Source organism: Crocodylus siamensis, chromosome 8 (genome assembly GCF_052110815.1).
Source record: "Crocodylus siamensis isolate JL-2025a chromosome 8, ASM5211081v1, whole genome shotgun sequence".
In the NCBI taxonomy this organism is placed as follows: Eukaryota; Metazoa; Chordata; order Crocodylia; family Crocodylidae; genus Crocodylus; species Crocodylus siamensis.
The window spans coordinates 78,425,683-78,445,087 of record NC_143402.1 but is presented as its reverse complement, the minus strand read 5'-3'; the positions used below and the strand labels follow the sequence as shown (position 1 = coordinate 78,445,087).

Genomic DNA, 19,405 nt, shown 5'->3' with positions numbered 1-19,405 from the left:
TCCCCCAGATCCTGGTGGTCACCCCTGATAAACTTGTAGGTGGCCATCACATCACCCCTGAGCCTGCGCTTTTCCAGGCTAAAGAGTCCCATGGCTCTCAGCCTGTCATCGTAAGATCTGGTTTCCTGAGATCACTGTAAGCAGAGAAAGTGGTGGGGGTGGAAAAAAGCTGGAAAGGGTTTGTTTTTGCTGCGCTAACCTATGATAGAAATTAGGGGAGAGGCTGAGATCTACCAGTCCTAAAACTGCACAGCCTGCGGGCTAGGAGTAATGAACTCAGTTCACTAGTTGTAGGTAGCCATCCCTGGCTGATAAATGAGCGAGCTCCCGAAACATGTTTTGCCTTAAAACCTCTTTCTTATGCATCAAGCAACTAAATAATGTTTTATTTAACTAAACAAAAAACCCTCTACAGTGGTGTTTTTAATTGAATTCCCATATCCATCCCTACAAAGATGAGTAAATAATTAATCATCTAGTAAATGAAAGGGTTGCATTTTCCAACATAGTGTAAAATCAAAGAATCTGGATAAAGACGCAGTAAGCTGCACAACTGTTTGAATGCGTGTCCTCCTGAGTAGCAAAGGGGGGGGAAAAAAGCAGTGCTGGATCTTTCTAGTTGCAAATCAACTTTGATACTCAGCCAGTGGGAGACGCAGCCTTTCTTGAGGGAAATCGCTCAAGTACAATTGCAAGACCGGACTAAAATCAAAGAGTTAGATCAAGGGTTCTTGCTCATGGATTTGTAAATGGTGATAACAGCCGGGGATCTAGCGAAGCTCATGGAAATCGCTGCATCCTGCCTTTCACAGGAGGCTGACTGACCCCAGGGCTGTCCTTTGTGTCCAGAGGTCATGTTCTTCCTCACCGCCCTTACGCCCTGGGAGGACCTGGCTCCAGGCGTCCTGTGCCAGGTGAAACCCGAGTCCCCGGCCTGGTGCAGGACCAGCCACTCTCACTTTCAAGTGACTCACGTTGGATTGATGCTGCTTCTTGTTCAACAAAGTCAAACTATGTAGGAGGAGTCTTTGCAGCAGGCTGCTCAGTCTGCTGAATAACACGGGTTCAAGGGCGTTCCGGGTCCCACCGCTGCCCCCGAGCATCCCTGCCATTGGCTGTGGCTTTGCACTTGCATTGTCCTTCTTAAAAAAGGGACTGAGGTGTTATTCTCTTCCCACTTTGGGCTGGGAGAGGAGGGGAACGTGAACAAACAGGTGGAAGTGAGTAGTGGTGGCTGAGAGCAGAGACTGCCTGCCCTCTGATCCTGCAGGGCAAATCTACACATGCACTTTAATGTGCATTGGCCTATTCTAATGCGCATTAAAACATCACAAAAAATGCTCTTTAGCTAATGCGCATTAAAATAGGCTAATGTGCTTTTTCCAAGTACCTCACCATGAAGGTACTAGATTTAATACGCATTACTTAAAGCACATGAATGAATGTGTAGATGCAAAAGAAATGAAAACTTAAAAAAACAAACCAGCCAGGGTCTGTGCAGGGTCTCTCTGTTCAACACCTCTGGCCATTCGATGCCAGTGGGATGCCGAGAGAGAGCAGTTGGTGTTTTGTTTGCAGAGCGCTCCCTGCACCGGGTCCAGACCATGGTAAGACGCTGCTCCTCCAGCGCGCTCAGCTGGGAGCTCGCGCATCCACTGTAACTTGCCACTGGCTGCTGAGAAGGCTCCAGGCTGCAGGGAACAGGAGGGCTCATGCACCTGGCTACGGCTGCTGTGACAGTCCGGCCCGGGTTTTTTCTCTCAATTACCTTCACTTCATGCCGCCTGTCCACAGCCTGACAACCCGTCTCCGATTCACTGGGTTTTGGTCTCTATGCAGCCCAGCAGCTGCACTTTGCAAATCCTTTGAGTTACTACCCGTTTCATCGTGTACTGAGCCAGGGAGCATTGTTAGGTCACTTACCTTGATTTACTTCCGTTCCAGAGCATTGGCGCCGGCATGAAGGCGGAGGGAAGACTGGGGAAGAGTTTGAAGGTTTTCTAAATGCAGCTTGTGATTGCAGAGAGATTTCTCCCTAATGACATTTGAATTGGAGCTTGGCGGGGGGAGGACCTGGTCCAGGAAGCTTTTGCATGCACAACATGGCCATTTTCCAAGGAAGAGGAGGAAGGCATAGTCCAACCACTGGACCGAGAGCCAGGAGTTCCCCAGTGCTAGCCCTGATCTGATACGAGCTCTCATGGGGGTGTTGAGCCGATCACATTATCTCACTGGCCATTTCCCAGATGAGTTTCGCCCCATTTTCTGTGTTGCACAAATGTGCCAAGGGGCTCGGAAGCTGAAATTGCTACAGCTCGATTAAAAATTGGAGAGGGGCAGAAAGCCGCAGGACCTCAAATTCCCAGTATGGCTGTTTTCCAGGAGAGCTCGGAGTCCTCCAGCCACGTTTAATTTTGCCCAGACTGCAAAGCTGTTCGTGACTCTGTCGCCTTCTAGAGCAGAGGAGGAGGCAGAAAAGGAGCGTGATCCACAGCAGGTTGAACTGGAGCACTCTCTCTGGCATGCTGTTGGTTGAAGTTATCCATGCTCTTTAGAAAGGAGCAGTTCAGGGGCTGGGAATGAATTGGGAACTGTCCAAGCCCAGCTCCCCTGAACCCAGACTGAATTAATAGGTGGGCACAACCTTTGGCATCCCTCGTAAAGTGAATAAGTAGCTGGCATCCACCCAGCAACGAGCAGATGTTCCCATCTCTGAATCCTCCAGCACGCTTCTTGCTTACTGTCTCCCTGATCAGCTCCTTGGGGTTTGGTAGTCATTAATAGATGTGGTGTCTTCTTTTGCCCCAGCAGGCATCCAGCTGGGTGGAGCAGGGAGCTTGGCCTGGCCTTGGCGAAGCTGCGAGTGTTTCCCAGCTAGCCGGAGATTTCTGTCTTGCTTCTTCCACCAGAGATGTAGTTAGCAGTATTAATCTGAAGTCGAGTCAAAGGCACGGTACATTTGAACTTTATAGACCAATGGTTCTCCAGCATTTTAGTTTCAAAGCACCCCTGGGTGCACTCAAAGCCGCCCTCAGAAAATGCCAGGTGTTAGAATACATTAAAAAAAATATGCCAGCTCTTTGTTAGAATACGTAAAAATAACAGAGCAGCTTTTCTATTGCAAAGAACCCGGAAAAACCACACCTATGGATTTCTCTTGGAAATCTCCAGGCTCATCCTGTGACTTGTCTTTCCAAACACGGTAGTGCTAACACTATGTAGCCCCCTGGAAAGGATCTCAAGGCACCCTGGGGTGCATGGCCCCTGCTTGAGCCTCCCTGGTATAGACGACCCAAAGCAGAGCAGCCCAGGGCAGATGCCCGCGTGTGTTTGGGGCTGGTGCTGTGTGAGATGTGGGGCTGGCCCCAACTGTGCAGTCTGTCCAAGCAGCACACCTGATGGCATGGGCCAGAGAGCCATTTTGGGTGGCTTCCGGTGTTTCTGCTCTAAGGACACTTCTGAGTCACCTCCGCGTGGTGTGGACATGTGCGTCTCGGTGCGCGTGGCCCCAGAGAAAGGCCAGGTCCCTGTCCCGGGGGGCAGGTGAGCACAAGCGAGTGGGCTAGGGAGGGGGAGACGGGCTGGAGAAGAGAAGGGGCAGGTTCCTAATTGCTTCCGGGTGCTCTCAGCAGCTCTGGGAGATGGCTGCATTATGCGCATCACACAATACCCCGGGTGGGAGGGTGATGCAGCCGTCATCCTGATGAAGAGGCTGCTGCAGGCGACGGGGATGGCGGCTCCCGCACCTGGGCCATGCCAGCAGGGAGCTTCGCCCCGTTTCCCGCAGCGTGGGCGGCTCTCGCAGGCCTCTCCCCGAGCAGCACCCAGGTGCGTGGGGATGGCTGAGAGGGTGGCAGCGAACAGCACAGCTCTTCCCCTTCCCCCATCCCACCCACACGCCTTCTGCAGCCCACGTTGTGAGTCAGTGGCTTTGTGTGGGGGAGTTCAGATGAGTAAGGACGATTGGTGAGACACGCGTGCGCGCGCGCGCACACACGGACATACACGTGTGCATGCGTGTGTGCGCCTGCTGCCCCCTGCTGGCACGTCGTTAGCTAAACTCCATCTGAAAAAATGCGTGTTATGTAAAAGCGCGGTGATGGTTTTCGTGGGAGCAGCTGCGATGGGTAATACCGAAAACAAAAAAAGCCCCGCTGTGTTGATGTCGGGTTTAATAAACCGGCACCCGCTCTGCAGGGGATTGGTGCCCGGACAGATGTGGTTGTGGGAACTTTCTGTACACCTCGTTGAATGCAGAGATAACTGTGCAGCAGAGCGGTTGCCCTCTCCATTGAATCCCTTTGCCTGTCTTTCCCTTGCAGTATATTGAAGCTATCAGCAACAAGCAAGGCGAGCTAGAAAACTATGTCTCCGACGGCTACAAGACAGCGCTCACAGAAGAAAGGAGGAGGTTCTGCTTCCTGGTCGAGAAGCAGTGTGCTGTGGCCAAAAACGCCATCACCTACCACGCCAAGGTGAGCCGGCGTGTCTGAAATGCCCCACCTCGCCAGGGAACGGCCAGAGATGCCTTTCTACAGCAGCTCTCTCGCGGCTGCCAGGAGCCTTCACGGCTGGTAGTAAAGAGCACCGACGAGGCAGTAATGGGGATATCTATGGTGCTGAGCTGCGGGGTGCTGCTCCGAGAGCTAGTTTTACCCCCTTTCCCAGACCACCCAGGGGTGCTGGGCATGCAGACTTCTCTGGAGGGTTTGCCCCAGGGCAGGCAGGGTGAAAAGCATCCTTTGTCTGCATGGCTGGGCGGATGCTTCTGTGGAATTGGCTACTAAAGACCCCAAATAGGGCAGCCACAGGGAGATGATAGCGTGACCTGCCTCCACCTGTGCCTGCTGAGCAACGCTCTGGGGAGAGCACTGAATATACCTCTCCCGCAAGGCCTCTCCGGGCAGGCAGGCCTGTAAGTAGGCGAGGCGGCTTCCGAGTGTGGGGCGGCGAGTGTCACCTGGCAGCTCATCACTCTCCAAGGAGAGGATTAAATAGGAAAGCGGCTGCTGTTCCCAACTCCCACTTGCCCACTTTGCTCCTGCCTACACCTCTCGCTCACGAGGACTCGCTGTTCCATGGGGGAAGGACAGCCCAGACCTCTCGCCTGCCAGCTCGGGACCTCGGCGGAGGCTCCTGGTGCCCGGCTCCGTAGCTCACGCCGGTACAGTGCCTCTCTAGATACCCCCTGCTTCCTCGATGCGACCCTTGGCCTCTTGCGGGAGCTTGCCGTCTCGAATATTCCTGCTTCCCCCCCTCCACCCCGGCCCCCACCCACCCGACATCACTCCTCTCACTTCTCCCATCCATCTGTCAAGGCTGAGCTTGGAAGCAGGGAGTAGCAGACGAGTTGCAATTAGTCATAGCCATCCCAGCACTGTAGTATGTGCTGAGTCAATAACCAACATATGTTAATTTTTCACAAGGATCAAGAAGGAGAGTTTTGTCTTTCCTAGGGCTAGTGAACAGCTCTGGGGTCCTCCCCCCACCGGCCACAGACCTGTGGCACTCCTGTTGCCACCAAATATCACAGAAGCACCTTATTGAAACATCACGAGCTAAAATTAGAGCCTTAATTGCAGCCAAGGATGTGAGAGATTTGTTTTGTATGAGTTTTTGCAGGTGGCTCGCCCATGCGGTGGGTGGGTGTACGTGTAACGTGTATTCTAATTTCCCAAACCCGTCTGAGCTAACAAGACACGGATGGCTGGTGAATAGTGCTGCTCCACTGCCGATTTGGGGCTGGGCAGTGTCACTCCAAAGCCAACATCTCGTATGTGTGTGCACACACGCGTGTCTGTGCGTGCATGCATGTGCCAGCAGGCACCAGCTTTTTGCTGAAGGCACTGCAATCTGTCCTGGGAAAATGACCCTATTCTTTAAAGAAAACAACAAAAGAGGCTTTTGCTAACACCAAGGAAAATAGCTCAGGGTGGCATTTAATTAAACCCCTGGTTAATAGCTAATCTTGAGGCAAATGGGTAAGCGTTTACCCTGCAGTTCTGCTCTCTGCTAATTGGGGCTGAGTTAAATTTCTCTTTTGGGAGCAGCAGCCTCTGTGCTGCTTAAAAATTGGCTAGCTTCCTCGTGGTGTTGGTAGATGATTCTCCTGCGTGTCCTGTGGCGAGGTGGGCCTGTCTTTGAGAGTGGCGTGGTGGATGGCAGCTGCTCTTTGCTCTTGGGTTATGACTCCATCACTCCCCCAGTGCTCAGCACACCCCTTTCCCTGCTCCGTAGCAGCTCTCCTGCCCTCACGTTGCAGCCTGGCTGTGGGAACGAATCTTGGAGCAACTACAGCACCAAACCTCCAAGCCCGGGTGCAGATGTTTGGGGTCTGCTCCGGGGCTCCACTTTCCCTGAGCACTGGTGACATGGTATAGCCATGCCTTTAGCTCCTGAGAAGTTCAGCAGCCCAAACCCCTGGAACTGCAAGACATCTAAGCAGAAAAGCAAGAGCTCAGCCCTGGAGTCTGCGCAGAGGAGCCCTCTGTGCCACCAGGCTGCTCCAGGTGAGGCGGGCTGAAGCTAGAGCCTCTGCCTCCAAAGGCTGGAGGTCAGAAGCTGCAAAAACCGAACAGCCCTGGAAGATTAGCAGGTTCCTTTGGGAAGTGGCTGGGTCACAGGCGGAGATGACCTCCCATCCCTGTGCCCAGGAGTGGCATATCTGGGGCATGGATGGCGTGTCTGCACCTGTCGCTGTCCCACATCGCTGCCATTCTGTTTATGACGTGTCCAAGTCTCCCTGGGATCTGAGGCCAGCAGTTATTAGCTTCTTATGGGGTGGAATGGGAGTCCCCTGGCATGACCAGGACATGCTGCAAGGGACCTGGCTGCCCGCAGTCTGCCTTCGAACGCCTGTCCCTCGTTAGCCAGGCACCAAGACTGCACCTACTTGGTGGGAGCAAATTTCGGGCCTCTTCAGGGGGGCGACTTAGTAGGGTAGAATAGGACAAACACTGCCTCCCACCAAAATAAACCTGCCTAGCCAGGCCAGTGGGCCGGCTCCAGAGATGGCATCACTTTGTCAGTCGCACAGCGGCTGCCAGCTTGGACAGCTGCAGGAAAGGAGTTTGCAAAGGCTGCTTTGGGCTGTGCAGAGGAGGCACATTGCAAAGCTCAGCCCCCATTAACACTGATTTACCCAGTATAGTCTGCCCCGTCCTCCCTGAGAGGTGCCTTTGCTCACATGAGAGGTCTTGACTGATGGGTCTTAGTTTCCACACCCGGGTTCCACCTCTTCATGTCAGCTCCTCCGACCTCCTGCCAGCAGAGGAAGTTCATTACCTTTCCCTCCCTCCTGCTCAGCTTTTAATGAGCTTTTGCAAGCTTGTCCACTGTCACAAGCCAAATCCTGGTTGCATGCCAGTGTTGAGCATGCGCACATGCAGGTAGCTGGATCTCTGTCACTGCTCCAGTCTGCTGTGCGTCCGGGTCGGGGACACTTGAGGTCTCAAGCTAGCTTTAGATGCATCATAGTCTTGATCTGCTTCCTGGGCCTTTGGGACCCGGGACATGAGGCATCCAAAGGGCTTGGTTTGAGAAGGGAACCATGCCAGGATGTCTCTCTCCCTGTCCCTGCTCTTGAGGGGCACGCGGGCTTTTCCTCACAGGACTCTCATGGACTCACTCCTCCTCCTTTGCTTTTAGGGGAGGGAGATCTTGGCCCAGAAGCTCCCGCTGTGGCAGCAGTCTTGTGCCGACCCCAACAAGATCCCGGACCGGGCCATACAGCTGATGCAGCAGATGGCTGCCAGCAGCAACGGGACCATCCTGCCCGCCCCTCTGTCGACGTCCAAATCAAACCTCATCATCTCGGAGCCCATCCCTGGTGCCAAGCCACTCCCTGTCCCACCAGAGCTGGCCCCGTTTGTTGGGGTGAGTACACGGTGTGAGCAAGATAGCTTTTGCTGAGCATTATAAACCTACTCCTTTAGGGTGTACCATGGCTCACAGAGAGTCGCCTTCTCCTAGACTTTCGCTGGGTGCGGTGGTGGGGCTTGGGGCCAGTCTCAGAGCATACAGCAGGGAATAGGATGGAGACCAGCATGGGCGGACATGCAGTGAGTAATGTGCTGTAAGACAGGATAGCTGCAGGGTTTAGGAAGGGGTTTGCTGATGGCCTAGACGTGCCGTGGGTGACTGTGCCCTTCCTCCTGACGCCTTCAGTCTTGGCTGTCTCTCTGGAGGCAGAATACCAGGCTTAGCAGTGCTGGGATGCTGCTCCGCATGGCCAGACTATCATTTCATGTGCATAATGCAGCCATCTCCCGCTTTCCCCCCTCCCTGCAGCGAATGTCGGCGCAGGAAACCATCCCTGTGATGAATGGTGTCTCGGGCCCTGACAGCGAGGACTACAACCACTGGCCGGAGAGGAAGCCGGCCCAGTCAAAGCCCTTGTCTCCCCCGCAGCCCCAGAAGCTGAGTGACTCCTACTCCAACACGCTGCCCGTGCGCAAAAACGTCCAGCCCAAAAACAGTTATGCAGCAAGTAAGAACTGCCCCCCACCCCTAAAACAGCCATGCCAGTGGCCACACAGCACATCTGGCACATGGGGGTCACAGTCCTGCAACCAGCTCAGTTGGGATGAGCAGCTGTCAGGGTCAGTACAGGGCAAGGAGGGCTTGGGTGGCCACAAAGGGCCATGGCTCCCTCAGAGGCAGTTGCCTCCTGTCCGGTAGCTTCTGGGTTAAGTTCATTAGTAACTAGACAGTAATGCATGGGGCATCTCAGCAGCCGCATGAAAGATGTTGCCACTTTCATGCATGGCTGGGCACAGGATTAGAAAACCACGGGGGTTCATTTGACTGGCAGTTTCCTTTGGGAGGAAACGCGCCTGCCCTCCGAGAGGTAGATCAGGATGGCTCCGTGGGGCGAAGCAGGCTGTCGCTCTGCAGGGCAGGGGCCGTCTCTCTCATGCTTGCACTCTGCTCTTGCAGACAGACCCAGGGACGCCCCGGTGCTCCAGGCACTGCTGTAGGGCACAGAGATGACGGAGAGTCACCTGCCCTGATGGGATAAAGCCACTGGATTAGGCCAAAGCCAGAGGGGCTTTCCCTGCAATGCCAGCGCTGCCTTTATGCATGCTGTCAATACTCTAGGACCATGTCTCAGCCCTGCTTCAGAAGCTGCAACTCCTTGATCTCCTTTCACGTGGGCCCGCACAGCTCCCCTCTGGATTTTCCCCTTCCCACACATAATGGTGAAGTGTCTGGAGTGACAAATTCAGCCTGGGCATATGCCACTGCAACAGTGGTTTCTCAACCAGGGTGCCATGCAGTGTTTGCACTGTTAGGCTTATGAGCACAAGTCACAAGATAAGCCCAGAGATTTCAAACAGAAGTCCATTGCTGTGGACTTTTTGAGTTCTTTGCAACAGAAGAATTGTTCTATCATCATCCAATAGTCAAAAAAAAAAAAAAAAAAAAAGGATGAAAACTAAGAGCTGGCACTTTCCAAGGGGGGTCTCGAGTCTCTCCGGGGGCGCATCGAGTCCAGAAAGCTCTGAACTACACAATGACCTGTTTGCACTTACCATTTAGAGTCGAGATGGTCTGAAATGTGAGGATTGTTAGCACGTTGAATGCCAGAGGAAATGCACAGCTTGGGAGCCGAGCTTCCCACCTGTGTGCTCCTGCCTTTAAAAGTATTTTAAAAGCCAACTGCATAGCCAAGAAGTGGGGGCCTCCTGAACTGCCTTGGCCATCCAGGGGGGAGTTCCCATTATGTCCAGTAAGCTTGGATGTGCTTATCATATCCCACAGTGCCGTGGTCCTTCAACGGCAACAACACCGAGCAAGCCACGTGCTGTGGCATCCTCATATTGTGCTGTGGCTATGAGTAACTTGAGAGGGTTTCGGGTTGGGGCTGTGTCTGTGACGTGCATGGCCACCGGGGCTGAGGTCTCAGGCCTTTTCTTTGTCTCCCGCCAGCTGAGAACAAGACTCTGCCACGCTCCAGTTCCATGGCCGCCGGGCTCGAGAGGAACGGTCGGACACGAGTACAAGCCATTTTCTCTCACGCTGCTGGGGACAACAGCACCCTCCTGAGCTTCAAGGAGGGGGATCTCATCACACTCCTGGTGCCCGAGGCCCGGGACGGCTGGCACTATGGAGAGAGCGAGAAGACAAAGATGTGAGAGCCCCCACCCCGTCATGCCGCTGGTTTAGAGCCGCCCTGGACTGCAGAGGCTTGGGTTGGGTTGAGTACCAGCAAGTGTCTTGCAGCTGCCCTTGCACCCTGCTCCGTGCCTTCCTGCAAGGCTAGAAGGCACCTTGTGAACTTGGCCTTGTCTGAGCAAGGATCCAGCTAGACAAAGCCTTGGCTGGGATGATGGAGTTGGGGCTGGTCTTGCTTGGAGCAGGGAGCTGGACTAGATGTGACCTCCTGCAGTCCCTTCCCACCCTCCTTGTCTGTGATTCTAAGATGAAACACTGGCTTAGCCGAATTTGATGGCTGGGGCATGATAAAGCACTGACCTAATTAGCAGGATCAGGCTGTAGTGAGGGGCTGAGCAAGTGAGTCATTACTCTGCCAGGCCTCTCATCGACTCGTTTCTTGCCGTTCTGCTTTCCTGTGGCAAGCACGCAGGCGGCTGTCACCTGCTAGAGTCTCGGTAGGGGGGAGGAAGGAGGGTGATGGGGGTCTTACCCCCTTTTGCAAAGCAGACGTTCTGCACATTCTTCACCCCAATCAGCTGGAGAAGTGACTGTCTCCAGAGGGTGCATTTGCCGTTTTGAAAGTTGGTGAATTGCCACTCGCTCCTGAGATTCAGGATGAAATGCACTGTGCCGTTTTGCTGCTCTCGCTTCTTGAGGTCCCCTCTGAAAAGCAGCAGGATCCCTGGGTGTCACTGGCAGGGGAGGGTGTTGATGGTGGGGCGCAGCTCCATGCCAAACTCCAGCCCCCTGAAATTACCCGCTTTGCAAAGCACATGTTCCCCGCAGAAGCCTGAGCTGGCAGGGGCCAGCAGCCCGCAGCAAAAGACCCCGGGGGGGCAAGTTTAGCCCTGTATGAACACCCTAGAGATTACAAAAAAAACTCTGCTGGGTTCTTCCCCATCTGCTGCCAGGTCACTGCAGGATGAAGAGGTGAAGGGCAGACACTTGTAGAGCAGGACAAGGAGGCTGGGAGTGACTTTCTTTTTACAGCATCTTCCTTACCAGTTCTGAGACATGTCTAGGAAGCTGAACGAGTTGCCGGCTCCCAAAGGGCAGTCGGGGGGAGAGATGCAATGCAGGCAGGTGGGGTCCTTTTAGAGTCCAGCCTAGAAACACATCTGTGCAAAGATGCAGGGGGAGGCTGACTCTTCCTCGCACTTCTGCCTTGCAGGAGAGGCTGGTTCCCCTTCTCGTACACGCGGGTTCTGGACAGCGATGGAAGCAGCAGAGTTCACGCCAGGTAAAACCCCGCTTCGGGCAGCAGGCTCCTCGTAGTGCTGGGAGACATGGGGCTGCTGGCTCTGGGCTGCTTGCATGAGGGACATGAGGGAGTAACGTGACTGGCTTCTCCCAGCTCCACTATTGAAGCACTGGGTCTTGTTTCCACGGGTGTGCCAAGAATAACCCCAAGCACACAGGTGTGGCACATGGCATGTGCCACCTCAGACATTGCTGCAGTGTGATGCAGGAGCTGAGGGAGGGAGAAGGAGCCAGAGCTGACGGGGGTGGGAGGGCATGGTCTCCCTGAGGGCTGCTGCCGGGGGCATGCCAACAGCTCCCAAGTGCCCAGCGAGAGCGGGTCCTCTCCCCTCTGGCAAGTGGTCCCCTCTTCTTGCCCCTCTCTCTTCAGCCCCCTCACAGGGTTGCAAATCTCGTGCACAGGGATTCAAAGGACCTTGCATTGTGGTGCCCATCCACCTGCAAAACCAGGCGGTGGGACCACTCTCAGCAACAAGATAAACCTGAAAGGGGCTTCCGGGTCAGAGTGGCACAGAGGACCAGGGCACAGCCATAAAGGGACGTCCCTTCCCTGCACTGCAGGATCTTTCACCCCCACCAGCTGGAGAAGTGACGGTCTCCAGAGGACACGTTCATGGCTTTGAAAGCTGATAAATTGTCACTCGCTCCTGAGATTCAGGATTAAATGCACTGTGCCATTTTGCTGCACTCGCTACTTGTGGCCCCCTCTGAAAAGCAGCAGGGTCCCTGCGGGCTACCAACGGGGAAGGTCGGGGAGGGTGTTGACAGATTATTCTTGCAGTTTGCAGCCAGGGAAAAGCAGCAGTACAGGCAACCTGCTGGATAAGGACGACATCGCCATCCCGCCGCCAGACTACGGCATGTCTTCACAGGGCTTCCCCCCCCAAAACGCCAACGCTTTCAAGCAGCGGCCGTACAGCGTGGCAATGCCGGCCTTCTCCCAGGTGAGCAGCTGGGATCCCGGCGGACAGTGGTAACCGTTGGCTGCAGACAGCAAGCGTAGATCGATCCTCGCGTCGTTGCCAGCAGCCAGGGAGCTGCTGCCTCTGGCGTGGGGGGCAGGATGGAGCCGTTTGATTTTAGTGGCAGTTTAAAATAAAAAAATACAAGCTACCCAACCGTGGAGGTGTTTGGGTCATGGCTTCTGCAGCTGTAGTGGGCTTGTGGGGCATGGGTGCTTGGATAGCCCATGTTGCTGCCATTGATCAGTCTTGCCCCTGCGGGATTTTGCTCCTTTGGGGCATAGTTGTCTTCCTGGGTAAATGTCTTTGAAAGTGCCCATGTCCCATGTGCATGGGCACTGATGGCTGGTGAAACAACAGAACTGACTTTTCAGCATCAGATGCCAGGTCCCAAGGCACTTAGGTGCTCTTAGAAATGTGAGTTCTTGGAAAGAGCAGACCTCCAGCCTTTGGTCTGATGATGGTGACTAATAAGGGGCTGTGACTGTATCTGGAGAAAGCTTAAAAAAGAGTGGTTTTCCTACCCACTTGGCCCACTTTCTTCTCTTTTTAAATCAGCGCTTAATGCGCTGAATCGGACTGATTCCCTTCCATGCCCTGGCACCTTCCAGTGGCCATGGGATGTTGCTGTTACATCAGAGACTATCATGCCCGTCTTTTGGCTTTCACTGTGCGGTGGTGGGCACCCTCCTCTGTCGGGTCACTTGCTTTGCTGGTCAGTCAGATGTGCCAGAGGAAGGATGGGGATGAGAAGAGCCAGGGCAGACAGGCAGAGCGATGCTTGTGGGGTGACAGATGCAGCAACTCCCAGACCATCGTATTCGTTATGCAGTCGCCCTCCTTGTCTCAGTCATGCATGGGGCCGGGAGCGGGACTGAGGCGCCGTGCTGGGGTTGCCCGTAGCCTGTGCGGCTGTTTTGCTGGCAGCTGCGTTGTGTTAAGCCATTGTTTAAAGAATAAGTAAATGCACTAAAATGTCTCTCAGTGAGCTGTACTGTTTTGATGTCGGGCTAAAGCCAGCGAATGAAGGTTGCTCTCCAACAGGCCTGTATTCATTATTTATAGGACTACCATATACCCTATGGTTGTGCAATTAAAGGGTATTCCAGTAGCCTGTGCCAACCACCCTCTGCTCACTACAAGCCTTACACTAGGTCAACAGCCGTAAGTCTGAACAACGGCGATGCTCCTATTGGGGTTGCGAGGGGTTGCTGTTTTTGCCTGGTGATTTTTTGTGGCTCGCCCAAGGCTCCGGGATCTTCCTCCTTGCATTCCCCTGGGACAGGGGCTGCAAGGATGCTTCCAAAATGGGCACGTGGGGGGAAAAGCCCAAGGGAACGGAGCAAACGGGCCAGCTTGGCCGCCTCGGAGTAGGTGGGTGAGACACAGAGACTGGGACAAAACGGCAGCGTCAACTCCCAATCGGCAACACTCGCTGCTTCCATGAGAGTCTCCCACCAGAAACGCCTTGCCCACAGGGCCCTGGGGTGCTTTTCTGCCTTACTCGTGGGCTTTGGAGGTGGAGGAAACCCCTCAAGCCTGTCGCCCAGCCCTGCCTAAGGGCACAGCAGCAAAAGCCTTTGAAAGCAGCTTCTGGGTTGAATGGTCTCCTTGGAGTGGCAGGAATGGAGGGACCTTGGCTCGTTAGGAGGGGAGATCTGGAGGAGGAAGGACTGGAAGCTTTCTCTCTTGGAAGAGCAGGGCTGCACATCCCGAACCAACCTGGGGCTTTGCCTGGGCAGCATTCATGTTGCACAGCAGAGCTAGCGAGGCAGCACGGGCTCCCCAGCTGGTTAAAACATGGCCAAGCTGCTCGGCTGCAAAAGCGGAGGGGGCCATGGCTCTGGTGAGCTGCCCTGCCCCCTTCTCCGTACACATCCTGGTGCAGGGATGCACCATCCCTGGGCCTGTCCTCCTGGAGCTCAGCATCACCTGCTCCCCATCAGGCCCTCGGGGCCCCACGGCCCATATTTCCTCCCTCCAAGAAGCTCACCTAAGGCCCACGTGTAACGCTGGTGGAAGCAGAAAACAGCCTGCGGCCCTGTGCGGTTTCTGGTGGGAGCCTGTTACGGTCCTTACACCTGTTTTGTTTTTTCCTTTTCATGGAGCATTTCACCCCTGCGCTTTGTAACTTCATCCCGGCCCCGTGCGAGTTCCCGGCACCTGCGTGCCGAGAAGCAGGGCGGAGGGACCAGGCTGCACGCGGCTTCGCGAACCGGCCCGGCTGGAACATGCCGTGCTCTTTTGTGCCGCTTTGCCCCTCAGCCACGTGACCCCCCCTTGAAGTCACCTCCATCCCCGTCCCTGCCCCAATGCTTCGGCTCTGAGTCCGAAAGCCATTGGGGGCAAGCGCATTCGCTTCCTCGTGACCTTCCAGTGCCATCTAACGGCAGCTGTCGGGTCTCTGGATGCTCACTTGGGTTCTCGCTTTCTCTCCCTTTTCCTTAGGGCCTCGATGACTACGGGACAAGATCTGGTAGCAGGTAAGAGTCGCTCTTTCATACCGTACTATGTAAAGCGAATGCTGGTGTTCGTAGCTCTGGAAAGCATAAGCGATGCTGCAGTGTCCCTCAGTAGGAAGCGTTCTCAGGTGGCCGGCCGCACACCAGCGGGCACGCCGCATCGGGCCTGGCGTGGGTGGGGGGTGCAGCAGGTCGGATCATTCAGGCATGTCTCTATCCGGCTGGGTCGCCTGCAAGCGCCTTTCTTGAGCAGAGCGAAGACATCGTCCTCCAGCTTCCCTAGGCCTGTGCAGGGGCAGCCCTCACCTTATCCGGGGTCATAGGTAGGATCACCCCCGCTCTGGGGGGGTAGAAGTCCTCTGCATAAGCTAGAAGGGTATAAACTACTATCCGCCCTCCCGGCTTCTCACGTTGCCAAGGCTTGGGGCCTTTCCGCGCTGTCCCCATATCTTCTCCGGGCACTCGCCTAACTGTGCTAGGGACCGCGACCCGCAGAGCAGAGGCATTTGCCCAGGGGACAGGCCAGCTGACAAAGCTGGTCACGTCGAGTCTTGCAGGGATTTTCAAGCCAAATTCAGAGTCTGGAGAAGCCGAGAGCCGAGTTGCGGGTGAAAGCAGGCCAGGACGGGGCAGCGCGCCGCGTCCTCCTCCCAGCAGCAGCATCCTGACCGCTGGCCCGGAGCAGATGGGCCCCCGGGGCAGGCGCCTGGCGGCACGGGGCAGGGAGAGCGCAGGGGCCGGAGCCGAGCGGCAGCAAAGGGAGACTGCATGGCGGTGAGCGCGCGTTGCTGTCCGCCGTGGCGTGCAGTCTGGCAGTGTCCCTGTGCTTTCTATTCCGCAGCGGCAGTGGCAGCTTGGTATCAACTGTGTGAGGACACCCTGACTAGCAATGGCAGCTGCTGCTTTGAAGAGCTTTCTGCTTTCTTTCCCCTGCCCCTTCCCCCCTTTTTTGTTTTTTGTTTTTGTCTTTCTTCTTTTCTCCTTTGACCCTCCTCCTTCGGGATTGATCACTTGTGACCATCAAGGAAACCATGGTGCTGCTACCTGCCCCCTTCCCTGACGTTTCCGCTGCCCCCTTTTTGGCGAAGCCTTTCAGAGCAGAACCTGCCCGCCGGGCGCCGCGGGTTCCCTCCCCTAGTCAGCCGTGGCGGGTTGTGAGATGCGCTGCCCCTTGTCCGAGGCTTCCCGCGAGCCGCCTTTTACTAGCCACACGGAAGAAACCGTTCCCACGTGGAACCAATATGCATGGCCTCTGGTATCCGTACTGTTACTTGCACTCTCGTCGTGACTCTGCTAAGATGCCGGTTTCTGCAGGGAAGGCAGGTGTAGACGCTAGCGGGGCCCGGTCCTTCGCTCTGCGGGGCGTCCACTTTCATTCAGCCACGCTCAGCAAAGTTGCTTTAAGAAGAGTGGGTAGCGCGGGGGCTTCTGCCTCGCAGACGAGCGGGGGGTCCCCAGGGGAGGGTGGGCACGTGCCCTGCTCCCCGTGGCCAGAGCCCGCGGCCCACCCCAGGCCGGGACGATTCGCTCTGTCTTTGGTTGTTTTATAACTATACATATATGTATATATATATATATTTTTTGTAGCAAAGTATTGTTACCTCACGGTCGTGTCTCTGGGGGAATAAATTGTGGTATTATGCAGGTTGCCAGAGCAAATCCAAAGACACTTTTGCATTTTAAAATTGGACTTTTATGGGGAGGAAGAAGGAGGAGGAGGAAAAACCCAACAACTGGCTTTTGGGGTGGGGGGTAGGGAAGGGGGCGGGAGAGAGAGGAAAAAGTCCGGTGTTTCAACTTCCTAAATCCTGTCAATCTTCTTTGTGTGTCTTGATAACTTTAGAGACAAACACGGTAGGATTGGATTTAATGGCTACTGGTATTGCTTCTTCAATCTCTGAGTTCGGGGAAGTCAGTAAAAAGTGGCTCACACCCAGAGTACAGACTTAACCCTTTCAGTGCCGGTGAAAGTCTTCATTGCAAAGCTGTATACACACTTCCTTTTTTTTCTGTCTCTCTCTGATGTGATTTTAAATCCTCTGACATGCCTGTTTACTAAGACATTGCTGGCAATATACATATATATAAATATACACGCACACACACACGCATACATACAAACCCACACCCCTAGAAAAGTTTCTCTTTTTTTTTTTGTTTTATATAATAGTCGACGGGCACATGTCAGTAGAGCCTCCTGCGTTTGATGTTCATTTTGCTAAAGATTTTTAATCCAGGGGTACTCTGTGCGGAATGAATGAATGTAGAAAACAAACTAGCAGAACTTGTATGAAGATTGTAAAATGCTGAGAGAACCTTTTTTTTAAGAAAAAAAAAAAACAAAGCGGAAGAGAAATGTGCCCTGTACTGAGTTCATTGTTTGAATAAAAGTTTTATTTATTGCATTGAGTCGGGCCTCGGTGGTTTTTTTCGGGGCTTTGATGCCTGTGACCCTGACCACTCACCAGCCTGCAGTGCCCAGATTTTTTCCCCCCCTCCCCGATGCCCCGCACTGCGGAGGGTCAGGAGATGACTGCTCCTTGCCACATTTCTCTCTGCTCAGCTAGCAGGTCTGCACCATGTGCCTTTAAACCCGACGGGCTGTGCATGGGAACGGCTGCAACAGCATTTAAATGCATCGTCTCTGCACGAAGCCAAGGCCCGGACTTGTTTTGAGAAAGAAGCGGGTGCAGTTGTGAGTCTTGCTGATTTCCAAGCCGGGAGACACCTAGACCTCATTGCTTTCCAGCAGGGTTTTGTTGGGAAGATCATGCAGCCCTGAGCCTCCCTCGGGGGCTGCGAGGAGCTACGGTAACAACTGGCATGCAAGGCTTTCCGTTCACCCTCTTCCCACGAGAAGGCCAAGGCCAGTCCTTTTTTGATAGGAATGCTTTGGCGTAGCATGGGAGATGCCACAGGACATTTTCCTCGCGGCTGGCGAATGGGGGACTATAACCCGGGCTTGCCCTTCGTTACAGGCTTTGAACGGCAGCGGAGAGCTATCGCGTGCGCACTGTGTGAGTGCTCGGTATTAACCAACACAACTTTTCCTTTTTATTTTCATCCTCAAGAGGCACGTAACGCAGCCGATGGAGTCTCCCGGGAGCGTGACCAAGACTTAGCCTAGCTTCTCTCCCCTTCACCCCTGTTTTGTTCCCCCGAAAGCCGCGGCAGGCGTCTCAAGCACGTGTCATGCGAACTACGTTCTGTTTCCCTTGCAGCCCTGATGTGGAAGTGGCCCGGTTTTGAGAGGCCCCCCTGACTAGTTAGTAAGTTCACAGTTTTCATGTGCCAACCCCCCGCACTTGCAGCGTGCTCTGGACTGACCGCTCAGGAGCTGGAGGCTTGGGCACCCGGCTAGTACGGGCAGGAGAGGGGGGAGACGGGTCCCGGCTCTATCGCTGGTGGCCGGCAGGGACTGCTAATGCCGGCCGGTTTCCGGGGGCCTCCTAGCCTGCCCATGACGCTCCGTCCAGAGCACAGCTCCTCACTCAGTCACTTGCTTGCACCTGAATCCATTGGTGGAAGCTACTTCGCCTTCCTTGGGCTCCTGAAAGGGACTTGTCTTCCTCCGCTGCCATTGAGTCTCAGCCTCAATGCACCTGTCTCTAACCACCCCTGTATCTGTGCACGGCTCGTAGCATAATGCCTGCCCGTCCCCACCTCCTCTCCCCGCCGGGCGGAGCACTCGGGTTTCATGCTTCCATAGCTGGGCACTGAGCATTTTTCGTTCCCTTTTCCTGCCTTTTTTTATCTAATTCTCCCCTTCAATCCACACGCCCCTCTCGGGGCCGCCCGTGTTTGATGCTCTTGCCTAATGGCATGGATGCTCTGCATCAAACACGCTGCTGGCCGCTGCATCACTATGGGCGCAGCCTCCTCCGGGCGCTCTGCGGCGTATGAGCAACACGTACGTATGTCGGTTTTCCTGGGGGGGTGCACTCAGGTCAGCGCCCGGTGCCCTGCTCCACCCCCTACGCTGGTCAAGTGTCAGGCGCTTGGTGCCATGGGGGCCCAGGGGCCTCTGCTTAGGAGGGGCTCCAAAATGCAAGGACCCTTTGCAGTGTGCACTGCCTTCGGCTACTGCCAAAGCCCGTCCCACTGATCTTGGAGCCTCAGGGTGGTCCGAGCTATGGGCTCATCCTCCTTCACTCGCCCTGAACCCAGAGAGTTAAGTAACACCCCCCCACCCTGAGTCAACAGCAGCCTTTCCATTCCTTCCCAGCTCCAGAAGCTATTTTGGCACCCTAGGAAAAAGTGAGCTGCAAATCTGCATTCATTAGGTGGGATATTAATTGCTCGGGCTTAAAAATAGGGTAATCCATCGTCCTGCTGAAAACCAAGCCACGCTTTTAAATGAGAGCTGGAGCAAGGAGATGGGCTTGGAAGGAAAGCGGGGTGCAATGGTCCTGAGAAGCCGGGCTGCTGCTGGCTGAGGTGGGGGCTCCGCACGTTGCCGTGGGATGGGAGGGGGCTGCTGAGAACCGGTTTGGGGGAAGACTGCTGCTAATGGGGATGGCCCAGGTACTTCTCATGGGGCAGGTCTGGGGTGCCTCACTGTGG

At 54.9% G+C, this 19,405-nt stretch overlaps 1 protein-coding gene across 4 annotated transcripts in view; it reads left to right on the top strand.

Moving 5' to 3' along the window:
- The window catches only part of BAIAP2 (BAR/IMD domain containing adaptor protein 2), an 80,474-nt gene that overhangs the window by 56,618 nt on the left and 4,451 nt on the right, over positions 1-19,405 (top strand). The window contains exons 7-14 of one of the 4 annotated variants that reach the window (XM_090059706.1): positions 4,323-4,475; positions 7,648-7,875; positions 8,290-8,488; positions 9,931-10,132; positions 11,330-11,398; positions 12,200-12,362; positions 13,446-13,544; positions 14,829-14,863. In XM_090059706.1, coding sequence (XP_089915832.1) covers positions 4,323-4,475; positions 7,648-7,875; positions 8,290-8,488; positions 9,931-10,132; positions 11,330-11,398; positions 12,200-12,362; positions 13,446-13,544; positions 14,829-14,863 — 1,148 coding nt within the window. The other 3 variants (XM_090059705.1, XM_090059704.1, XM_090059702.1) reach the window with 3 other exon arrangements.